At 38.5% G+C, this 23,198-nt stretch overlaps 1 protein-coding gene across 1 annotated transcript in view; it reads right to left on the minus strand.

Moving 5' to 3' along the window:
- Window positions 1-9,317: 9,317 nt before the first annotated feature.
- The window catches only part of LOC128693570 (presenilin-1), a 47,201-nt gene continuing 33,320 nt past the window's right edge, over window positions 9,318-23,198 (minus strand). The window contains exons 9-11 of the mRNA XM_053783351.2: window positions 18,151-18,238; window positions 17,415-17,527; window positions 9,318-16,839 (exon numbers count right to left, since the gene is read on the minus strand). Of these exons, the coding sequence (XP_053639326.2) occupies window positions 16,684-16,839; window positions 17,415-17,527; window positions 18,151-18,238 (357 nt within the window). The 3' untranslated portion in view covers window positions 9,318-16,683. The remainder of the gene's footprint in view (window positions 16,840-17,414; window positions 17,528-18,150; window positions 18,239-23,198) is intronic.

Consider the following 23,198-nt stretch of genomic DNA (forward strand, 5'->3'; position numbering starts at 1 on the left):
TGCGGTTAAAACTGACATCGAGAAGAGGTGTAGGAGCTCATGAATGGAGGATGAAGAAGGAACCTCACTAAAAGCAGTGAGTTGCGAGTAAAGGTCCCAATTTGCCCGATCAAATTGTCAGCGAGGGCTACGGAAAGGTGGTGAATATGTAGGAGACGTAAGAATGATTGGAAAATGATCGCTGTCATGTAAGTCCGGTAGAACAGACCAGGCGAAGTCTAGTGCAGTGGAGGAAGAGCAGACCGATAGATTGATTCAAGAGAGAGAGTATGAGTATGAGGATCAAAATGGGTGGGAGTACCCGTATTTAAAACATGGAGGGGGCGAGAGGCGAGAAGAGCCTCCAACTCGATGTCACATGAGTCACGAGACCCCCCCCTAGAGGAAATTATTTTTATTTTTTTTTTATTATCACACCGGCCGATTCCCACCAAGGCAGGGTGGCCCGAAAAAGAAAAACTTTCACCATCATTCACTCCATCACTGTCTTGCCAGAAGGGTGCTCTACACTACAGTTTTTAAACTGCAACATTAACACCCCTCCTTCAGAGCGCAGGCACCGCACCTCCCATCTCCAGGACTCAAGTCCGGCCTGCCGGTTTCCCTGAATCCCTTCATAAATGTTACTTTGCTCACACTCCAACAGCACGTCAAGTATTAAAAACCATTTGTCTCCATTCACTCCTATCAAACACGCTCACGCATGCCTGCTGGAAGTCCAAGCCCCTCGCACACAAAACCTCCTTTACCCCCTCCCTCCAACCCTTCCTAGGCCGACCCCTACCCCGCCTTCCTTCCACTACAGACTGATACACTCTTGAAGTCATTCTGTTTCGCTCCATTCTCTCTACATGTCCGAACCACCTCAACAACCCTTCCTCAGCCCTCTGGACAACAGTTTTGGTAATCCCGCACCTCCTCCTAACTTCCAAACTACGAATTCTCTGCATTATATTCACACCACACATTGCCCTCAGACATGACATCTCCACTGCCTCCAGCCTTCTCCTCGCTGCAACATTCATCACCCACGCTTCACACCCATATAAGAGCGTTGGTAAAACTATACTCTCATACATTCCCCTCTTTGCCTCCAAGGACAAAGTTCTTTGTCTCCACAGACTCCTAAGTGCACCACTCACTCTTTTTCCCTCATCAATTCTATGATTCACCTCATCTTTCATAGACCCATCCGCTGACACGTCCACTCCCAAATATCTGAATACGTTCACCTCCTCCATACTCTCTCCCTCCAATCTGATATTCAATCTTTCATCACCTAATCTTTTTGTTATCCTCATAACCTTACTCTTTCCTGTATTCACCTTTAATTTTCTTCTTTTGCACACCCTACCAAATTCATCCACCAATCTCTGCAACTTCTCTTCAGAATCTCCCAAGAGCACAGTGTCATCAGCAAAGAGCAGCTGTGACAACTCCCACTTTGTGTGTGATTCTTTATCTTTTAACTCCACGCCTCTTGCCAAGACCCTCGCATTTACTTCTCTTACAACCCCATCTATAAATATATTAAACAACCACGGTGACATCACACATCCTTGTCTAAGGCCTACTTTTACTGGGAAAAAATTTCCCTCTTTCCTACATACTCTAACTTGAGCCTCACTATCCTCGTAAAAACTCTTCACTGCTTTCAGTAACCTACCTCCTACACCATACACTTGCAACATCTGCCACATTGCCCCCCTATCCACCCTGTCATACGCCTTTTCCAAATCCATAAATGCCACAAAGACCTCTTTAGCCTTATCTAAATACTGTTCACTTATATGTTTCACTGTAAACACCTGGTCCACACACCCCCTACCTTTCCTAAAGCCTCCTTGTTCATCTGCTATCCTATTCTCCGTCTTACTCTTAATTCTTTCAATTATAACTCTACCATACACTTTACCAGGTACACTCAACAGACTTATCCCCCTATAATTTTTGCACTCTCTTTTATCCCCTTTGCCTTTATACAAAAGAACTATGCATGCTCTCTGCCAATCCCTAGGTACCTTACCCTCTTCCATACATTTATTAAATAATTGCACCAACCACTCCAAAACTATATCCCCACCTGCTTTTAACATTTCTATCTTTATCCCATCAATCCCGGCTGCCTTACCCCCTTTCATTTTACCTACTGCCTCACGAACTTCCCCCACACTCACAACTGGCTCTTCCTCACTCCTACAAGATGTTATTCCTCCTTGCCCTATACACGAAATCACAGCTTCCCTATCTTCATCAACATTTAACAATTCCTCAAAATATTCCTTCCATCTTCCCAATACCTCTAACTCTCCATTTAATAACTCTCCTCTCCTATTTTTAACTGACAAATCCATTTGTTCTCTAGGCTTTCTTAACTTGTTAATCTCACTCCAAAACTTTTTCTTATTTTCAACAAAATTTGTTGATAACATCTCACCCACTCTCTCATTTGCTCTCTTTTTACATTGCTTCACCACTCTCTTAACCTCTCTCTTTTTCTCCATATACTCTTCCCTCCTTGCATCACTTCTACTTTGTAAAAACTTCTCATATGCTAACTTTTTCTCCCTTACTACTCTCTTTACATCATCATTCCACCAATCGCTCCTCTTCCCTCCTGCACCCACTTTCCTGTAACCACAAACTTCTGCTGAACACTCTAACACTACATTTTTAAACCTACCCCATACCTCTTCGACCCCATTGCCTATGCTCTCATTAGCCCTTCTATCCTCCAATAGCTGTTTATATCTTACCCTAACTGCCTCCTCTTTTAGTTTATAAACCTTCACCTCTCTCTTCCCTGATGCTTCTATTCTCCTTGTATCCCATCTACCTTTTACTCTCAGTGTAGCTACAACTAGAAAGTGATCTGATATATCTGTGGCCCCTCTATAAACATGTACATCCTGAAGTCTACTCAACAGTCTTTTATCTACCAATACATAATCCAACAAACTACTGTCATTTCGCCCTACATCATATCGTGTATACTTATTTATCCTCTTTTTCTTAAAATATGTATTACCTATAACTAAACCCCTTTCTATACAAAGTTCAATCAAAGGGCTCCCATTATCATTTACACCTGGCACCCCAAACTTACCTACCACACCCTCTCTAAAAGTTTCTCCTACTTTAGCATTCAAGTCCCCTACCACAATTACTCTCTCACTTGGTTCAAAGGCTCCTATACATTCACTTAACATCTCCCAAAATCTCTCTCTCTCCTCTGCATTCCTCTCTTCTCCAGGTGCATACACGCTTATTATGACCCACTTCTCGCATCCAACCTTTACTTTAATCCACATAATTCTTGAATTTACACATTCATATTCTCTTTTCTCCTTCCATAACTGATCATTTAACATTACTGCTACCCCTTCCTTTGCTCTAACTCTCTCAGATACTCCAGATTTAATCCCATTTATTTCCCCCCACTGAAACTCTCCTACCCCCTTCAGCTTTGTTTCGCTTAGGGCCAGGACATCCAACTTCTTTTCATTCATAACATCAGCAATCATCTGTTTCTTGTCATCCGCACTACATCCACGCACACTTAAGCAACCCAGTTTTATAAAGTTTTTCTTCTTCTCTTTTTTAGTAATTGTATATAGGAGAAGGGGTCACTAGCCCATTGCTCCCGGCATTTTAGTCGCCTCATACGACACGCATGGCTTACGGAGGAAAGATTCTTTTCCACTTCCCCATGGACAATAGAAGAAATAAAAAAGAACAAGAGCTATTTAGAAAAAGGAGAAAAACCTAGATGTATGTATATATATATATGCATGTGCGTGTCTGTGAAGTGTGACCAAAGTGTAAGTAGGAGGAAATGGTGGGCATTAAAATCACCAAGAAACAGAAGTAGTGGTGGTAAGGATGAAACAAGAAAGGCCAAATCTGCGATAAAAAATGCCTGAGAAGGAGAGAGATATAAAGAACACATTGTAAACCACTTATTCAAGTGGATACGGGCTGCAGTGTAATGCAGCGAGGTATGGACAAATAGTTGACAGTATGGAATATCATTGCGTAAAAGAATGGCACTTTCATTAAAGGTCCCATCTGAGAAAGGATCCGAAGAATACAATAAATTATAGCCTGAGATAGGTTGGAAAACAGCTGAGTGTAATTTTGGTTCTTGTAAGTAAACACCAACAAGGGAAAACCTGGAAAGCAACATCTGAAGCTCACCCCGATTACCCGAGGCCGCGGATATTCCACTGTAACTAGGCCATGATTGGCAATGAGGAAAATACAAGGAATCCGTAGGGAAGGGCACCTACGGACTAGAGGGGTTAGAAAAGTCAATGTGTGGTGGCATCGGAAGACGTTCAAGCAGCGAAGGAACGGAGCATTGTGAAGAATGGAGTTGTGGAGATGGAGGAGAGGGAAGAGAAGGAACAGGAGGTGGATCAGTGTCCATTGAAGGTTTAGTTTCTGCAATATATTCTGAAATGGCTTCAAGTGTTTCTGAATTCAAAGACGTATGGGAGACAATATTGGAGGTAGAAGGAGGAGGGTGAGTAAAGATTGGGACAGTAATGGACTGTACCAAAGTAGGGGGGGACAAAAGAGTGTAGGGGACTGGAGAAGTAGTGTGGGAGGGGACAGAAACCTGGGAGGTGGCAGAAGAGGGAGAAACTTGGGAGAGAACGGGGGTGGAAGGCATAGTACGAGGAGGAGGGTGAACCTCCACACTTGTAAGAGCCAGAGAGAGGGAAAGAACTAGGCACAGAGACTGGAAAAGTAAAATGCAGAGATGGAAGAATGGAAGGAGGGGGCAAAGAAGATTTGAGCAATGGGGATTTTTTGGACTTCTGAGAAGTAGAGGGGCGATTGGTATAAAGTGTCGTACGAGATCTTGTCGATACCAGGGCTTGTGAGGAAGGAGGCGAAGATGTGAGAACAGACTGAGGTGTTGTAGTAGGGACGTCAGAGCCCAGGACAGCAAAAGAATTAGATACCGGAGTGGCTATGGGAGGGGTAACCACAGAGGAGGCTGCAGAAGATGGGACCCCAGAAGTGGGGGGACATTTTGAAACACGAGAATAAGAAACACGGGGTAGTCTCCCTTGGAGTCAGAGATGAGAAACTGCCATAGCATAAGGGAGACCTTCTGCCTCTTTGAGGCAATGGATTTCACGCTCATTTAAGTAGACCTGGCAACAGCGAGAGTACGAAGGGTGAGCTTCATGACAATTAAGGCACTGCAAGATGTATTAGAATGGTCATCGGCACCACAGACTGGGCATTCAGATATAGACCTGCAATATTTCACTGGGTGACCAAATCTCCAGCAATTTCTACACTGTTGTGGTGTAGGGGTCACCTTTCGAACTTGTAACCGATGTCCTGCTACATAAACAGACGATTGGAGTTCATGGCTGTCAAAAGTTAATTGAGCCACATTGCAAGGGTATCGCCTCCGCCCGCGGGCAGGAAGAACGTAATCATCTACCTTGAGGATTGGGAGATCTTGGAGTTCCAGCTGTTCGAGAATGTCATTGCCACATGTCTGCAAATTCTGTTGGACTATGGTATGGGGCAGAATGACAGTACCACTACAAGAATTGAGGGAATGGTGTTTTTCAATAGTGGCTGGAATAGTATCGATATGCGAAAGAAGAGAAAGATCATGAGCTTGGGTAGCATTCTGAACAGTGATGATACGCGTACCGCTCTTAAGAGCATAAAAGGAAATATCTCTACCAACATGTCGTAGGAGCGCCTTGCCAATATACTATGGTTGGAAAGATAGGCACTAGAGGAAGTTGATCGTAAAGTAAAGAATTTAGTCCATTGTGCATTCTGAAACTGAGCGTGGAAAGGGAGTGCATGACGGGTTGATCGTTTCTGAGAAGAACGAGAAGGTGGTGAAATATCATCATCAGGCAATTGTCGTTGGCATTTAGGAGTGGGACCGGAGTTGGTCCGACATGAAACAGGCTGGCGATTCGAAAATTGCCGCATTGTAGAGAGGCCGGAAGCATAGTCAAAGGAGAGCCGAGACAAATCGAAGGAGTCAGTCGAAGCCCCGGTACCTGAAGCGGGTGAGGAAACAGCACCAGCAAGAGGTACAGGGGCATCAGGGGTGTCCGAAGAGTGGTCAAAAAACGAGGCAGGGTCAGAATGGGGTGCGGTATCAAGAAGGGGCCCGGGGGTAGGAAGTTCATGGATTGGGATCTCCATGGTTAAGTTACTTCTTGTCTTTTTGTTTTTAAGAAAAAAAAAATAAAATAAAAATAAAAAAAAGAATAAAAAAAAAGGGGGGGGGGAGTAAGGAGGAATAGTTCCTAGGAGGAATGAAAGGGCCAGAAATCTCCCTCTGCGCCCAAGAGGACATCAGCACCGCAAGTAGCGCAGATGCAGCATGGAACCCGTGCCATACCCTACCCTTCATGCCAGTAAACCAGCAATCCGGGATAGCAACCTCACATCTGCCGAGCTACCTCGGTGGACAAAAGAGAAGGCGGCCGGATATCCGCCACAAAGCTTACCTCCTTCGGCCACCACCCCCGGAATTCAAAAGGCGGCTTCCAGAGATATACTCGTTGTCCAAAAGACACCCAAAGCCACCCCCCGGGATACCGGAGAGGGATCAGGACATCTCCAGGCAATCCAGATTCCACGGCAAACTACGCCACCTCCAAGAACCTCAACAGAATGGGATGGACCCCGGTACCCTTCCCCCTACCGAGGAACCAGCATGCCTGTGGGAAGAATCCTACAGGCCAAAAAGAGGAAGGGAATAAGGGAGGGACGGGGAGGAGGAGGAAAGGGAAAAGGGAGGGTAGGGAGGATGGGATAGGGAAGGGGGGATTGGGGGGGTATTAGGTTTGGTCTGAGGAAGGAGACCATCAGGTCTAATTCCTCAGACCAAGAGCCTCTTCACCACACCAAGGAGCCCCCCTTGAAGAGGTAAAGTACAGTAAAATCTCGACCTCTTTGCTGTCCATCACGTAGATCTACTTCACTGAGGCCAGGGTCCCTGATGTAGTGCCAAATCATGAGCTCAGCTCATTCAGACAAGTTGTGAGTGGTAACTTTTGGCATAGATTCAAGAGAATGGTTCTGTGCATCAAAAATCCTGCCCCCCCCCCCCCACAGTGCATGATGGGAAAAACAAAACTAACAGTATTTATGATTTAAAATAGCAAATCTGCAAGTGTTTTCTCAAATGTTTTTTATGGGTTCTTGGCTGTTTCTTGGTATCATTTGATAGAATGGAAGATACATGACTGAAATTAAGATGATTTTGATTGTTTCAACATTGGAAGTAGCTTGAAATTGAGGTCAAACTAGCAGAAATATTAGATTTTCCCAATATTTGTGAGGACAGGCAAGTCTCCCCTACAACCCCCAGTCTGTTTTATGGGTTTTTAATAGATCTAATTCAATTACTGGGATCCTGTAAACCATGAATAATCCTGGTTATATTTCATCCGAAAAACAGAGCAAATCTATTTTTATGTGAATGAGAATTCAAAATAAAGAGCGAGTGTAATATAGGAGAGACTTGGGAATGTGACTAATGAACAGAGGAAATGTTTTAGTGCCAGAAATGTCTACTGTGTATTATGGACTTATTTTTAAAATGGTATTTTTTGAATTGTGTGAAAAACTGGCAAAAATTACCAAATTCTGATAACTTTACGTATAGGGTAGCTGAATGAGCATTTTCTTGTGCTAAATCAATAGAATGGAAGGCATAGTGGAATAGCTAAGAATCTGGTCGACTGGAACAATGGAATTAGGCTAAAATAAGACTTGGCAGGTGTAATTGCTGGTGTGTAAATTGTGTTAAGATCGCTAACTTTGTGCCTGCATAATTCCGAGTTCTTCCCATCAAATTTCATACCTTTGGTGTCATTACTTTCAGAACAGATTATCTACCATTTCAGAAGAATTTTTTTTTTTAATCAGCCTATCAACCCACGCTAAGAAGACCTACACCCACCCCTCATCTTACACCTAACCTGACTGTCCACCTTACTGCCCTTCCTTGTATACTTACCCTCCCTCTCCAGATTCATGTTTGTGACAAAGCCCATTGCATGGGTATGGTTTATGGGTGAAGCATTTTCAATAGAGGATTGCTCATGGCTTGGTTAATAGTATCCTCAGCTCACACAGACAGGGGATTGCTCCCAGTACAGATGAAATGTTGGGCATATTTCCCTACACTTGCTGCCCCTGTTCATCTAGCACTAAGTATGTACCCAGGTGTTAGTCGACTTGCAGGTTGCATCCTGGGGATAGGATTAAACAACCTCAATGATAACAAGTCTTGGTTGATGTGCTGACTATTAGGTTATCCTGGGTTACCAATCCTTCGGGATGATAATCTAAAAATCACCTATTTATACTGCAAATGTCCCTTTCACCAGGCTACGGACTAACAGATTGCAAAGGAACAGATAAAAGCATGCAACATGGCAATATTTAACATAAAGTAGGTAAATACATACTCAAGAGAAAAAATGGACCAACAGATGAAGCTCTGCCAGATTTCCTCGAAAATCCAAATGAAAATATAAATGACAAATGAAAATTGAAAAGGTAGTGAAAACTACATAGGTATATGATTACTAGTCAAGATTTTTCAGTAGTGGAAGAGAAGTTGCAAGGAACATATGCAAAATGGCAATAGAAGTCCAGTAGTATCAAGAGTAGAACGGTAGAGGAGGCAGGAAAATTACAAACCAAGAGGTAGGATCAGGTCAGAAGTGGGCAGAATATGTTCTCAACAGTGTCTACAAATTTTCTTGGCAGTTTATTCATTACAATATTTTCAAAACAATTTAACATTTAACACTGACCTTGCTAAGGTATATTGGTAACATCACATATCCTTTATAAGCCCCCAGTCTTACTGGAAACCATTTCCCTTTTCATGTACAGCCCCTAAAATGTGCTTTTCTTCCCTCATAAAACATCATTTCAACAACTTACACCTTCAAGTAATCCATACATTTTCAAAACGTGTCAGCTGTTATGCACATTGTCTAAAGCAATAATTCATCCCTTTTCTAAGCATTGGCAATTATTACTTATAAATTAGAAGACTAAATGAAACTGACCTATTACACAAAATAAAAATATGTATACACTGCACAGTAAAAAATTAGCTACAGTTAAAGGACATAAACAAGATGTAGAGTGCAACCCATAATGCCAAAACACCGTTTAATCTGAAAATTTAAAATTGTTAACTTCAAAGAATTACAAAATAACATAATTTAATCTAAGGACTGTATGGTAAATAAACAAACTACAGATGTCAACTGAAAAAGAAAAGGATATGAAAGCAATTTTGTAACATACTCATTCTCAAATTTATTAAAATCACATTAAAGTTCTCATAGAATACACAAGTTCTACACAATTATATAAAGCCAATCACACTAACCATTCATATCCTGTTAAATATATTGAATGAGGATGGAATGTTGAGCTATGCATAAAGCATGAATGCACTGCTTCCCAACATGTGATGCAAATATAATAAGAGCTTGTTGCAATAAAAATTTTGGATGATGAAGAGTGCAATGAATACACAGTAAGTATTAGATTTAGCATTTGAGTTACTAAAGACCTTATGCCCTCTTCTCAGATTACAAAATTGAATGTCATTTGACTAGTTATAAAAGGATAAAAACCAAGTAGAAAAAGATACTATGAACTCCCCATATACAGTTTATATGTAGTATATAAATACAGTACAACCAACAATACTGACTTTGTGGACTGCTAGGATGCAGTACACCCTTTGTGAAACTACCAGTATCATTATTAATCAAAGATTTGTTGTGGGCACATGGCAAGATTAAAGCTGAAACTATACATTCTTCACAACCTCAACAGAAGGAAATTTACCCCAGACCAAATGTGACTGAGTGACCAGCTCAGTGATTTTGATACATCTTATACTCCCCTAAAAAATCCATACCAAACCCTTAGCTAAAATCTATTAGCACAATCTGCCATAAATAAAAGAAATATTCTCCTCCAAAATTTACAAAATGGATGATCTAAAAGGACTTTTTTTTTTTTTTTTTTTTTTTTTTTAAGTGCCAACTAAAAAACATCAAAAATTTTCCATTAATAGCTTAAAGAATTGTTGGGCATAAAAGCAGTCATTGCAACAGGAGAACCATTCCACTTAAAAGTTTTTTAAATGCTAAAATAAAGTTGGTGTTCTCTCTTAAGCTATCAAAAATCAATGGTCCCAAATAACAGTACTGAAAGTTTCCTAGTGATGAGTTTATTTGCAAGGAAAATGAACTCTGCAACAATCTGACTAGTTCTTTGAAATGCTAATAAAACTTAGAACTGATACTTAAGTCTCAGGAGAGAACACATGGTTGAGGTGAGAATTTGCTATAAACATTCAAATTACTTAAAATCTACCACTTGATAACTTTACAAATGTCATGGTAACATATGATGACTGCACAAGTAACATAAAAAAGGGGGGTTTCTTACTGTATCTAACTGTAGCACTACAGTCGCACCACACCTCTACAGTAACATGTAAAAAAACAAATACTTTACTATTACATCAAATCACCTACAGTTTTATATTGGAATGATTAATATAGTATCATATCGATTGTTTTCCATGCTACGCAGTAGGGTGGACCATTCAAAATTGCCTCCGAACAAGTGCTGGTACCAAAGACAACACCTGCCTTGAATAACTTGATAAAGCTCAGCCTTGGGCAAAATGGTGTGCTTTTAAAAGGATCCTCTGCTACACCTTGCCTCAAATCTTATTCTTCCATACTCTCACCTCTCATATATCTATGTTTCCTCTATTCTTAATTTTATTATAGGTTTCTAATATCTAATTCTTCTGAAATATCATTTTGTTGAAATTTTAAATATCTGTGCCCATTTTGTAAAAGCAATCTTTAATTTTATGACTTCTTTCCACAGTCTATTCTTCAAATTCAAATGTCGTCGCAATTCAGTCAAATCTTTCAAAGCTAAGCTCACATTCAGTGTAAAAAAAATTTAATTTGTACTCTAATGTTGATCTAGATTCCTACTTTACAAGCTATAATGCATTTATAATACAGCTTGTACTGAGAACAAAGTTAAAAATCCTTTCCAACATTCACTTGTTTAAAAAACAACTTAAACTATTTCTTTGAAGGTATCATTCATTTCTTATGGTTGTCATTAATAAAATGATAATGGTGGTTATTGCCTCAACAGCTTCACAGATTAACCTCATTAAGTTTTAACTTTCTTCCTATGATAAATGAAAGCTGTGTCCTCTCTACTAGTAAAAACTTTGCAGTCAGTAAAACAGCATACAATACTAAATCAATTGTTAAAAAAGAGGCTATGAGCTTCAGCAATCTCAGCTTGACCCTGATTTTACTCTGTCTTCCTTGGTACATGCCTGATCACAGATACAGAGATACTGAATCAGTGTCTACTCCATATCTGCAAACTGCTGAAATCTGCCACCGAGACGAAGTATTGATATCAGGAATACTCCAATCAGCAGCTTTTGATAGTATTATTTAAAAATAGCTTCCTGAATGTAACTTACTGTTACAATTCAAATATATATTAAAGACACTTTAGAACCCAAACCATATGCTTATTTATAAGCATACTAGTTTCATAAAGTACTGTATACATAAGCTATACTGTACAACCTCTAGGAGTATCATCTAGCACTGATATACAGCAAGACCTGGATACACTCCACCCGCTATTAAGGGATTATCGGAAGCACATTTCCAAGTCTCTTGTTTTCCCTAATAAAATGTGTTGAATTATTTCTTGTTAGGCATCATTTCTAAACTTTTGCAAATGTTATGAAGATTTGTATAACAGTGACAGCAGTGTAAAAAATATGTACTCTATATACAAAACAAAGCAGATGTACAATAACAGTGAGCATGATATCCCCATTTCTTTAGAGTTGGAAAAAAAAAAAAACTGCAACTTTTTCACCTCAGAGTATTGCCTGTAATATTTTCTTAACCTAAAATTTTGGAATTAGGAGGCATTTAGAGGAAACATAAATAATAGAAGATTGCTCATAGAATCATTACATTACATTTTATCTTAAAAGTTTTACTTTGAAGAAATATAAAATGTTGAAGAGAGACTTAATATTTAGTTGATACAAATCATATGCAAATAATTATTAATATATACACAAAGCACTAAATCTGTATAGGTCATTCAGCAATCCCTATGCAGTTAAGTATTATTCTAAAAGAAAATTATTTAAAATTTCTCCTATTATCATTCTCAAAAGCAGAGAATGAAGGATTAGTCTTTATGAGTAATTAAATGGTTATTATTATCATCATCATCATCATCATCGCTCGTTATATTTAAGGGAAAGCATTTAAACACGTAGGGGTTGAACAGCACCTGGGGAATGGGAGGTAATCAGGTTTGCTCTTTAATAACCAACAATTCTTCCAACCACTAGACTGAGAATGGAGTAAGGTTCACAAATATAAATATTCTCAAAAGACTTTACTTTTCAGCAAGTACTGTTACTAATAAATAATGTAAGCAAAATGCTTGCTGAGGACTGTCTTCTGCTTTAAGTGGGGAAGTGAAATATAACAAATTTAGGTACTTTCATGAATGTGAACCTTTAATATGTTAACCATAATCTTTACTGCCATTAACAATCCTCAATGTGAGGTAAAACTTACAAAGTTGAAAACCTGGTATATGATACCAACAAGTTGTGGTTAAAGACACGTGAGCACTCTTAATTGTGGATATATTCAGTCCTGGGACTATTCACCCCAAACATATGTGGGCATGAGAAACTTAGGGTTATATAAGGAGGTAAGCTGAATTTTAGTGAAGTCAAGTGAGTTGCAAAGCTTAGATAGCATGAAAAAATAAGTTCAACAAATACATGCATTAGAAGGGTTAGATTTGAGAAGGATCTGCCATGGACTGGTATGCCACGTGCAGTGTCCCATTCATGAGGCAAGCTTCTCATGCCCCCAGCTATGTTTAGAGTGAACAAGGTTCCAAAATAAAAACTTATCCACAATAAAATATCCTAAGTATTTGGTTCACATGTTTCTAACCATCACTTAAGTAAAATGACTTGTTACTTCATATTAGCATATGTATATCTCCTGATGCAATAAACTAAATTCACATTTTCACAAAGTATTCATTAAAATTCTTAGAATGGAATTTCGCATATTAACCTAAAGTACCAATAACTAAGAAGTGACCTTTAAAATTACAAAATATTCTACACTGACATATATGCAAATCAAGAAACTTTAAATAACTCAAGTCACTAAAGGCTTACCCTGATGTGAATAGAAATTTAAAGCCCAATATTTCATATAATCACACAATATATATTTGTTTTTAAAAGTGAAGTAAACTCTTACACTCCTTACTTTATTGAGAGTTTATTTTGCTGTTCGCTTAAATGTCCTATACATCTAACAGGCTTGAATGACTCGAAATCATAATAGAACGACTTAACAACTTTCAGAATGAGCGAGGTTTAAACCCATAGTAAGCCAGTCTTTAAACTGGTAGGCCAATGCCTTAACCATCTTATCATATCAGCCTAATAGGATTCATCCAACTAGGTGCATTTCCATAAACTGGGGAGGTTAGCATAGACCCCCTATAACCACAAATGCAGGTTTTCACAAACCATGGTAGTGAGAGATTAGTTTGTGAAAACTACTGTCATAGAGGGGCCCTTGCTAACCTTGTTTGTCTACAGAATACACCTAGTTGGATTAATATTAATAGGGAAATATGATTTAGTGGGCAAAGAACTGGCCTGCTAGTTTTTGGAGTGGCTTGCCATAAGTTCAAACCTCACCCATTCTGCATGAGGAGATTTGAGCTGATAACATTATGATTCCTGTTGAACAAACTGTTAAGATACATGTTACTTGAAACAATGCTTGTTAGGAAAACTAAGGAAAATGTCACATCTCAAAAATATTCCAGTTTATTAATAAAAAAAATAAACTAAAAATAGAAATTGGGCTTGAGCAAGTTCCTGAAATAAAAAAAAAACTAGTGTTTAACATTCTACCATCTCTAAATCTCTATATTTGGTATTTAGGGATATTCTATATTACCATCCATAAACCTTAGCTCAGTCTGATTTATAGGTCAAAAGTCATGGCCTAGGTCATTTTAACGTGACAGGACAATTAGCACTTCTACGGAACATCATAACTTAGGTAACAACCCATGTATACTGTATACATATTTGTAATTAATAAAGTAATAATGTACAAGAAATCCACTGATGCAAGTTTTTTTTTTTTAGGTCACAAACTGAATGGTTGACTTTTTCACCAAGTTTAAGGGTCACTGTATGACCTCTGGGGTATCATCTGAAGAATTTATTTAATTAAAGATAAAGGCAGATGTTCTAGGTAGTAGGTTGGTAGACAGCAACCGCCCAGGGGGGTACGACCATCCTGCCAAGCGAGTGTAAAACAGAAGCCTGTAATTGTTTTACATGATGGTAGGATTGCTGGTGTCTTTTTATTCTGTCTCATATACATACGTCTTGCTACTTCTACTTACACTTATGTCACACTACACACACATGTACAAGCATATATATATACACACCCCACTGGGTTTTCTTCTATTTTCTTTCTAGTTCTTGTTCTTTTTTATTTCCTCTTACCTCCATGGGGAAGTGGAGCAGAATTCTTCCTCCGTAAGCCATGCGTGTTGTAAGAGGCGACTAAAATGCCGGGAGCAAGGGGCTAGTAACCCTTCTCCTGTGTATATTACTAAACGTAAAAGAAGAAACTTTCGTTTTTCCTTTTGGGCCACCCCGCCTTGGTGGGATACAGCCGGTGTGTTGAAAGAGGAAGAAAGACAGATGTATTATCTACAGAAAACAGCGATATCATATATAGGAACATTTCTTTCCAGCAGAAAGAAATGTACATATAACAGGATAGGAGCAAATGGAGAGAGGTGGCTTTTACTGGATGTGTTGTTGAGTGTAATTTCCAAGCCTTGGGTCCAATTAGCTGGACCAAAGTCTAGTAATGCTTGCACTCTGAAGGAGGGGCGAGGATGTTGTAGTCGAAGCGTAATATGAAGCGTGACGTCAGTACGCTTCTCGCAAGACAGCAATTAAATGAATGAATGATGTGTTTTCTTCTTTGGGTCACCCTGCCTTGGCAATAATATTATAATCAAACTATGCACAAAGCCCAGAAGGGTCATACAGCACTGCAGGGAGGAATGTTTTGATGGAAGAATATGCAAAAGGGTAGTAGGATGATAGGAAACATTAACAAAAATTTTTTACACAGTTATTGCAGTTTCTTGTACATAATACATTCACCTTGTTTTTAGTTGCAGTAAATAGTTGTACTCGCCTGTTCATGGTTGCAAGGGTTGGCTGATCCAGGCCCTGCTGCTTAACTTGCTAATCTTCAGATTCACTTCCCCTTAGCCTCGTGGGCTCTATTGTACCTGCTCTTCAAACTATGTATGGGGCCTGCCTTCACCAATTCCTCACCAAAATTATTCCACTTCCTGACCATGCTGAGACTGAAGAAATACTTCCAAATATCTGTGCCTTTAACCTCCAACAGTGTCCCCAAGTTCCTGTTTCTTGCCTCTCAAACAGATGATACATGATACTCCAGATGACATCATAACCTCTAGAAGAAATCAAGAGGTAAAAAGTAAGTTTTTCACCTAAAGAAATAAAATTTATATCAATGGAGTCCTTATACTCTGCTGATTTCGAATGTGTATAGTTAACTGGTACATGATGGCTATTGTCTAAATTATGATTGTCCAAATAAATACTAATTGTCCCAAGACTTCAAAATGACCAAATCATAATTTCTGGCTTGTCAGACTGAGCTTTGATTTACAGATGAGAGTTCAGAGCATAGCATAGACTTCAATACCAAATCTGAAGATATTTGTAGATGGTAGTGTGCTACAGCCTCCAAAAAATGGTTGCTGTAATCTCCTGGAATTCCCCTTTATTCAAGGTAAGGTATTTAAATATCTAGAATTAAACATTGATATAATTATTATTTCAATTGTATATATGCTTTTTTCCAATAGCAGAAAAAATTATGGAACTGACTTTTTGGCTATTTAATAGTATCATTTTTATGTGGCCTATGACACATTTCTTTCAAATGTAAAGCTTCTGTGACCACTGCAAAAATATTAAGTCATTTACAATGACTGCAATGTATGTGATAATGCACTGACTTGAGTAAAAAGCTAGTTCTACAATACAAAATCAAATTCTAAAAACTTAAAACATGAAAATCTTATATTAAATGTTATATATTAACAATGGGAATAAGCTATAGCCATATTTTTGTATGAAGTTTATTACCCATTCTAGCTTTTTAGCTATTATGATCAAGTATTTGAAAATCAATTACAAGAAAAGGGCCCTTCATATGCAATGTCTCTCTCATTAGGTGCAGTACTTCGTTTGTAGTGAATACACATAACATACTCGGGTTCTTATGCTGCTTCTGCCTTAAAATGTTGTCCACACACTTCAGAATCATCTTGAAGTTTACTTCTGAGACATCATTCTTTATACACACACTTGCTCATGGTTCACTAGGTTGAATATATATAAAGCATTGCTAAATATATACCTACTGGCTTAAAATGTGACTTGTACTATATATAAAATTGTTCACTAGCAAGTTGCTCAGTGAATGGCACAACTAATAGAGATGTGGAGAAGTAAAATATAAGGCCAAATGCAATGGAAATGGGCAAGGCTGGCAGAGCTTTCTTGAAAATTGCCAGCATGATTAATGTCAGGCACAACCCCTGAAAAAACAAGAGCTTATTTTAAAAATGGCATTTGTATACTGAAATACATACAAAAACACTTAAGATACTACAGTAAATTTAGTCAGAATGTAGTTTGCTGAGCTCTCAGCATTTGCAAGTTTTGTTTTAGAAGATTCACCTATCCATAACACTGTTTATATTCTACTATAACATGCATAAGTTGATCTATGATTCACCTCCGAAACTGCAGCCTCTCACGTTACTAATACATCACAGTTCAAATGACAGGCACGCCATAAATTTTAACTTTTTTTTTTTTTTTTTTTTTTTTTTTTTGAGGGGAAAAGGTGGTTAGCAATATAATGTAGTAAACATTATATGTCCTCCACCTACCTGTAGAGATTTTTTTCTATCAAAAAAAAAAAAAAAAAAGTGGGGACTGAACAAACACAGTTACATCTTAACATCACTTAGGTACATCTCCAAAGTAACAAAGCATGATGGAATCCACATTTTATATCATTCTTTCAATAAACAAACAAATTATTTCCATTGCTAATCAAAGTAGCAAAGAACACAGTATTATGACAATGCATGGTATATCTACTCACAATGAGAATGGCAATGAAACAAGCTATGGTAGTATTCCAGTCACCATATGAAGAAGCTTTGCCAACTAGGACAGAGTAGAAAATGAAGTCTCCAAGTCCAAGTTTTACACCTCCTGTAAAAGAAATAAGTTCAACAAATTATGCAGCGTGTCAACTGCAGAAGTAATCATAATTTGTCCTTTTGTATACAAAATTACACACTGTACATTATTATTCATCACCCAACACAAACTTTGTACACTACTAGTATACTTCACTAAAACTATTTAATTATTAATTCTCTTTTCAGCCGATATCTATTTCACATTTTAACAACACTGTCCAATAAGGCAGGGTCCTCCCCCCCCCCCCCCACAAAAAAAAAGACATGGCCCAATGATAACCTGTTAACTGCATTGTCCCTACCCAAATTTTAAAAGTACAAGCATTAATGCAGAGTGCATCTGTATGAAAATTCCATTATATTAATTGCACCACAGATATGATTCCCATGAAAATCTCTAAACATTCTGCAATAATGTACAGTGCTATCCAGGTTGGTGAACTGGCTCAGGTCCCAACTATTTTGGGTAACTGGAAACTTACTAACATATATACATTCACAACTCCTCCACTTTCAACATTAGGTGCATTAAGCTCAATTTAAAAATTTCCAGTTTCCCACTGTAGCACAAGTATAAATATCAAGAGATGTTAGTGAGTGTAATATACCATGCTAAAATAATGTAGCACCTACTTTCTTCCTCTTCCTCAGCAGCAAGATCACGAGGATGGGGTTGTGGATATTCAACATTTGGAGGGTGATGACGCACATGGCTGTTAACCTGGAAAAAATTAAAGAGTATATGGAAAGCTCTCAAGATCAGCAATTAGGCTTCAAGGTTTTCCCTGTGCAGAATGACTAAGATAACATAGGAGCTGTACTTTTACAAAGTTGTTTCCATGAGCTCCAAGTTCCGAGCATTAGTCACAAATAACTTTGAGGAAAGATTTCATTTATTAGCTAGAGCCCTATTTTAATTGGAGTAAATATTTATTAAATATTTATTAAATGAAACGAAGCTGAAGGGGGTGGGAGAGTTTCAATGGAGAGGAATAAATGGGATTAGGTCAGGGGTTTCAAATAGAGTTAGAGCTAAAGAAGGAGTAGCAATAATGTTGAAGGATAAGCTATGGCAGGAAAAGAGGGACTATAAATGTATTAATTCAAGGATTATGTGGAATAAAATAAAGATTGGATGTGAAAAGTGGGTTATAGTAAGTGTGTATGCACCTGGAGAAGAAAGAAGTGTAGAGGAGAGAGAGAGATTTTGGGAAATGTTGAGTGAATGCATGGGGAGTTTTGAATCAAGTGTGAGAGTAATGGTGGTTGGGGATTTCAATGCTAAAGTGGGTAAAAATGTTATGGAGGGAGTAGTAGGTAAATTTGGGGGTGCCAGGAGTAAATGTAAATGGGGAGCCTTTAATTGAGCTATGTGTAGAAAGAGATTTGGTAATAATACATATTTTATGAAAAAGAGGATAAATAAATATACAAGGTATGATGTAGCACATAATGAAAGTAGTTTGTTAGATTATGTATTGGTGGATAAAAGGTTGATGGGTAGGCTCCAGGATGTACATGTTTATAGAGGGGCAACTGATATATCGGATCATTATTTAGTTGTAGCTACAGTTAGAGTAAGAGGTAGATGGGAAAAGAGGAAGGTGGCAACAACAAGTAAGAGGGAGGTGAAAGTGTATAAACTAAGGGAGGAGGAAGTTCGGGGGAGATATAAGCGACTGTTGGCAGAAATGTGGGCTAGTGCAAAGATGAGTAGTGGGGGGTTGAAGAGGGTTGGAATAGTTTTAAAAATGCAGTATTAGAATGTGGGGCAGAAGTTTGCCTATCTCTAGGAGGGTGGGGGCAGGTGGAAAGAGGAGTGATTGGTGGAATGATGAAGTAAAGGGTGTGATAAGAGAGAAAAAGTTAGCTTATGAGAGGTTTTTACAAAGCAGAAGTGTTATAAGAAAAGCAGAGTATATGGAGAGTAAAAGAAAGGTGAAGAGAGTGGTGAGAGAGTGCAAAAGGAGAGCAGATGATAGAGTGGGAGAGGCACTCACAAGAAATTTTAATAAAAATAAGAAAAATTTTTGGAGTTAAACAAGTTAGGAAAGCCTAGGGAAAGTATGGATCTGTCAGTTAACCCTTTGACTGTCGCAACCCCAAATCCTGAGGTGTCTCCTGGTGTCGCAAAATTTAAAAAAAAAAAAAATTATTTTTTCTTATGAAATGATAGAGAATCTTTTCCCGATTGTCAAGACACCAAAAAAACGAAATTTGATGGAAAACTGACGGAATTACGCTCTCGCGAAGTTAGCGACTTCGGCGATATTTAAAAATCGGCAATTTCGCCCACTTTGAGCCCTATTTTCGGCTAATTCCGTTATTCCAGTCAACCAAACTCATAACTATTTCTTCAGAACTCTATTTTTTCTATCTATTGAGTACAAGAAACTGCCCATTTACCGATTTCAACTACCCAATAACATGGTCAGAAATTTGCAATTTGGCCAATTTCATGAAAATTAAAAAATACGACAATTTCAAAATAAGGTCCAGAATGAACAATGCAGACATTCCTGGCTCTAAAATAACATTTTCTTTGTTCATCAGTCATGTCTCCAGGTCCCTGTGATATTACTCTTGCTTTTTATTTTGAAATTTTATTCAAACAAAAAATAGAAGATTTACTGTTATGCAGACTACTGCAATACTGTAATATTTGTAAAAATTACATCAACCCATTCATGACTGAGTATTAGAATGGCTATTTGGACATTTATTGGACAATGACATCATTTGTTTACTTTTGAACATCGGCAAAAATCAAACATTTCCTGTACTTTGTGCTCCATTTCCAGGTTCTTTTTATAGTAAAATTAATCAAAATCACTTCCATTTCTATAATATAGTTTCCATTCTATCAAATGAGACCAAGAAAACGAGAATACAACCACAAATACTATACGAAAATAGACCACAAAGTCGGCATTTTAATTAAAAAAAACGGTCGGAGTTTTTTTTTTCTCATTATGCACTGCGTGCTCCAGGATTTTTTTTATGTGGTGCACACTGACCACACAGACCCATTCTCTCACATGTGGGCCTACTAGCTTTCTCCTGCCTGATTTGAAGCCGCTAGAATTTATGAGTATATATACGTCAAACACTGTACCTCGCAAACGTATATATACGGCCGCGACAGTCAAAGGGTTAAAAACAGAGTAGGGGAGTTAGTAGATGGGGAGAGGGAGGTATTAGGTAGATGGCGAGAATATTAATAAAGTATTAATAAAGGGGATATTAATAAGGTCTTGAGGATGTCTCTCCAAGAGAGAACCCGCAGTAATGGATTTAAATTAGATAAGTCTAGATTTAGAAAGGACATAGGAAAGTATTGGTTTGGAAATAGGGTAGTTGATGAGTGGAACAGTCTACCTAGTTGGGTTATTGAGGCTGGGACTTTGGGTAGTTTCAAATCTAGGTTGGATAAGTACATGAGTGGGAGGGGTTGGATTTGAGTGGGACTTTCACATCAGAGCTTATTTCTTGGGTGGCATTGAAAATTGGGTTGGGCAAATGTTTTGTTAGTGGGATGAATTGTAAAGGACCTGCCCAGTATGGGCCAGCAGGCCTCCTGCAGTGTTCCTCCTTTCTTATGTTCTTATGTAATATTTTGAGGAACTTTTAAATGTTGAGGAAGAAAGGGAGGTGGTAATTTCATGCACTGGTCAGGGAGGTATACCATCTTTTAGGAGTGAAGAAGAGCAGAATGTAAGTGTGGGGGAGGTACGCGAAGCATTACGTAGAATGAAAGGGGGTAAAGCAGCTGGAACTGATGGGATCATGACAGAAATGTTAAAAGCAGGGGGGGATATAGTGTTGGAGTGGTTGGTACTTTTGTTTAATAAATGTATGAAAGAGGGGAAGGTACCTAGGGATTGGCGGAGAGCATGTATAGTCCCTTCATATAAAGGGAAAGGGGACAAAAGAGATTGTAAAAATTATAGAGGAATAAGTTTATTGAGTATACCAGGAAAAGTGTACAGTAGGGTTATAATTGAAAGAATTAGAGGTAAGACAGAATGTAGGATTGCAGATGAGCAAGGAGGTTTCAGAGTGGGTAAGGGATGTGTAGATCTAAGTGTTTACATTGAAGCATATATGTGAACAGTATTTAGATAAAGGTAGGGAGTTTTTATTGCATTTATGGATTTAGAAAAGGCATATGATAGAGTGGATAGGGGAGCAACGTGGCAGATGTTGCAAGTATATGGAATAGGTGGTAAGTTACTAAATGCTGTAAAGAGTTTTTATGAGGATAGTGAGGCTCAGGTTAGGGTGTGTAGAAGAGAGGGAGACTACTTCCCGGTAAAAGTAGGTCTTAGACAGGGATGTGTAATGTCACCATGGTTGTTTAATATATTTATAGATGGGGTTGTAAAGGAAGTAAATGCTAGGGTGTTCGGGAGAGGGGTGGAATTAAATTATGGGGAATCAAATTCAAAATGGGAATTAACACAGTTACTTTTTGCTGATGATACTGTGCTTATGGGAGATTCTAAAGAAAAATTGCAAAAGTTAGTGGATGAGTTTGGGAATGTGTGTAAAGGTAGAAAGTTGAAAGTGAACATAGAAAAGAGTAAGGTGATGAGGGTATCAAATGATTTAGATAAAGAAAAACTGGATATCAAATTGGGGAGGAGGAGTACGGAAGAAGTGAATGTTTTCAGATACTTGGGAGTTGACGTGTCGGCGGATGGATTTATGAAGGATGAGGTTAATCATAGAATTGATGAGGGAAAAAAGGCGAGTGGTGCATCGAGGTATATGTGGAGTCAAAAAACGTTATCTATGGAGGCAAAGAAGGGAATGTATGAAAGTATAGTAGTACCAACACTCTTATATGGGTGTGAAGCTTGGGTGGTAAATGCAGCAGCGAGGAGACAGTTGGAGGCAGTGGAGATGTCCTGTCTAAGGGCAATGTGTGGTGTAAATATTATGCAGAAAATTCGGAGTGTGGAAATTAGGAAAAGGTGTGGAGTTAATAAAAGTATTAGTCAGAGGGGAGAAGAGGGGTTGTTGAGGTGGTTTGGTCATTTAGAGAGAATGGATCAAAGTAGAATAACATGGAATGCATATAAATCTATATGGGAAGGAAGGCGAGGTAGGGGTCGTCCTCGAAAGGGTTGGAGAGAGGGGGTAAAGGAGGTTTTGTGGGCAAGAGGCTTGGACTTCCAGCAAGTGTGCGTGAGCGTGTTAGATAGGAGTGAATGGAGACGAATGGTACTTGGGACCTGACGATCTGTTGGAGTGTGAGCAGGGTAATATTTAGTGAAGGGATTCAGGGAAACAGGTTATTTTCATATAGTCGGACTTGAGTCCTGGAAATGGGAAGTACAATGCCTGCACTTTAAAGGAGGGGTTTGGGATATTGGCAGTTTGGAGGGATATGTTGTGTATCTTTATACGTATATGCTTCTAAGCTGTTGTATTCTGAGCACCTCTGCAAAAACAGTGATTATGTGTGAGTGTGGTGAAAGTATTGAAAGATGATGAAAGCATTTTCTTTTTGGGGATTTTCTTTCTTTTTTGGGTCACCCTGCCTCGGTGGGAGACGGCTGACTTGTTGAAAAAAAAAAAAAAATTATTAAATGACTTCTCTTCCCATTATCATAATGGAAAGAATATCTAATTTAAATGTCATTTTTATATAGTACCAACCGAGCAAAAAAAAATAA

The sequence above is a fragment of the Cherax quadricarinatus genome, unplaced genomic scaffold (genome assembly GCF_038502225.1).
Source record: "Cherax quadricarinatus isolate ZL_2023a unplaced genomic scaffold, ASM3850222v1 Contig160, whole genome shotgun sequence".
Lineage (NCBI taxonomy): Eukaryota > Metazoa > Arthropoda > Malacostraca > Decapoda > Parastacidae > Cherax > Cherax quadricarinatus.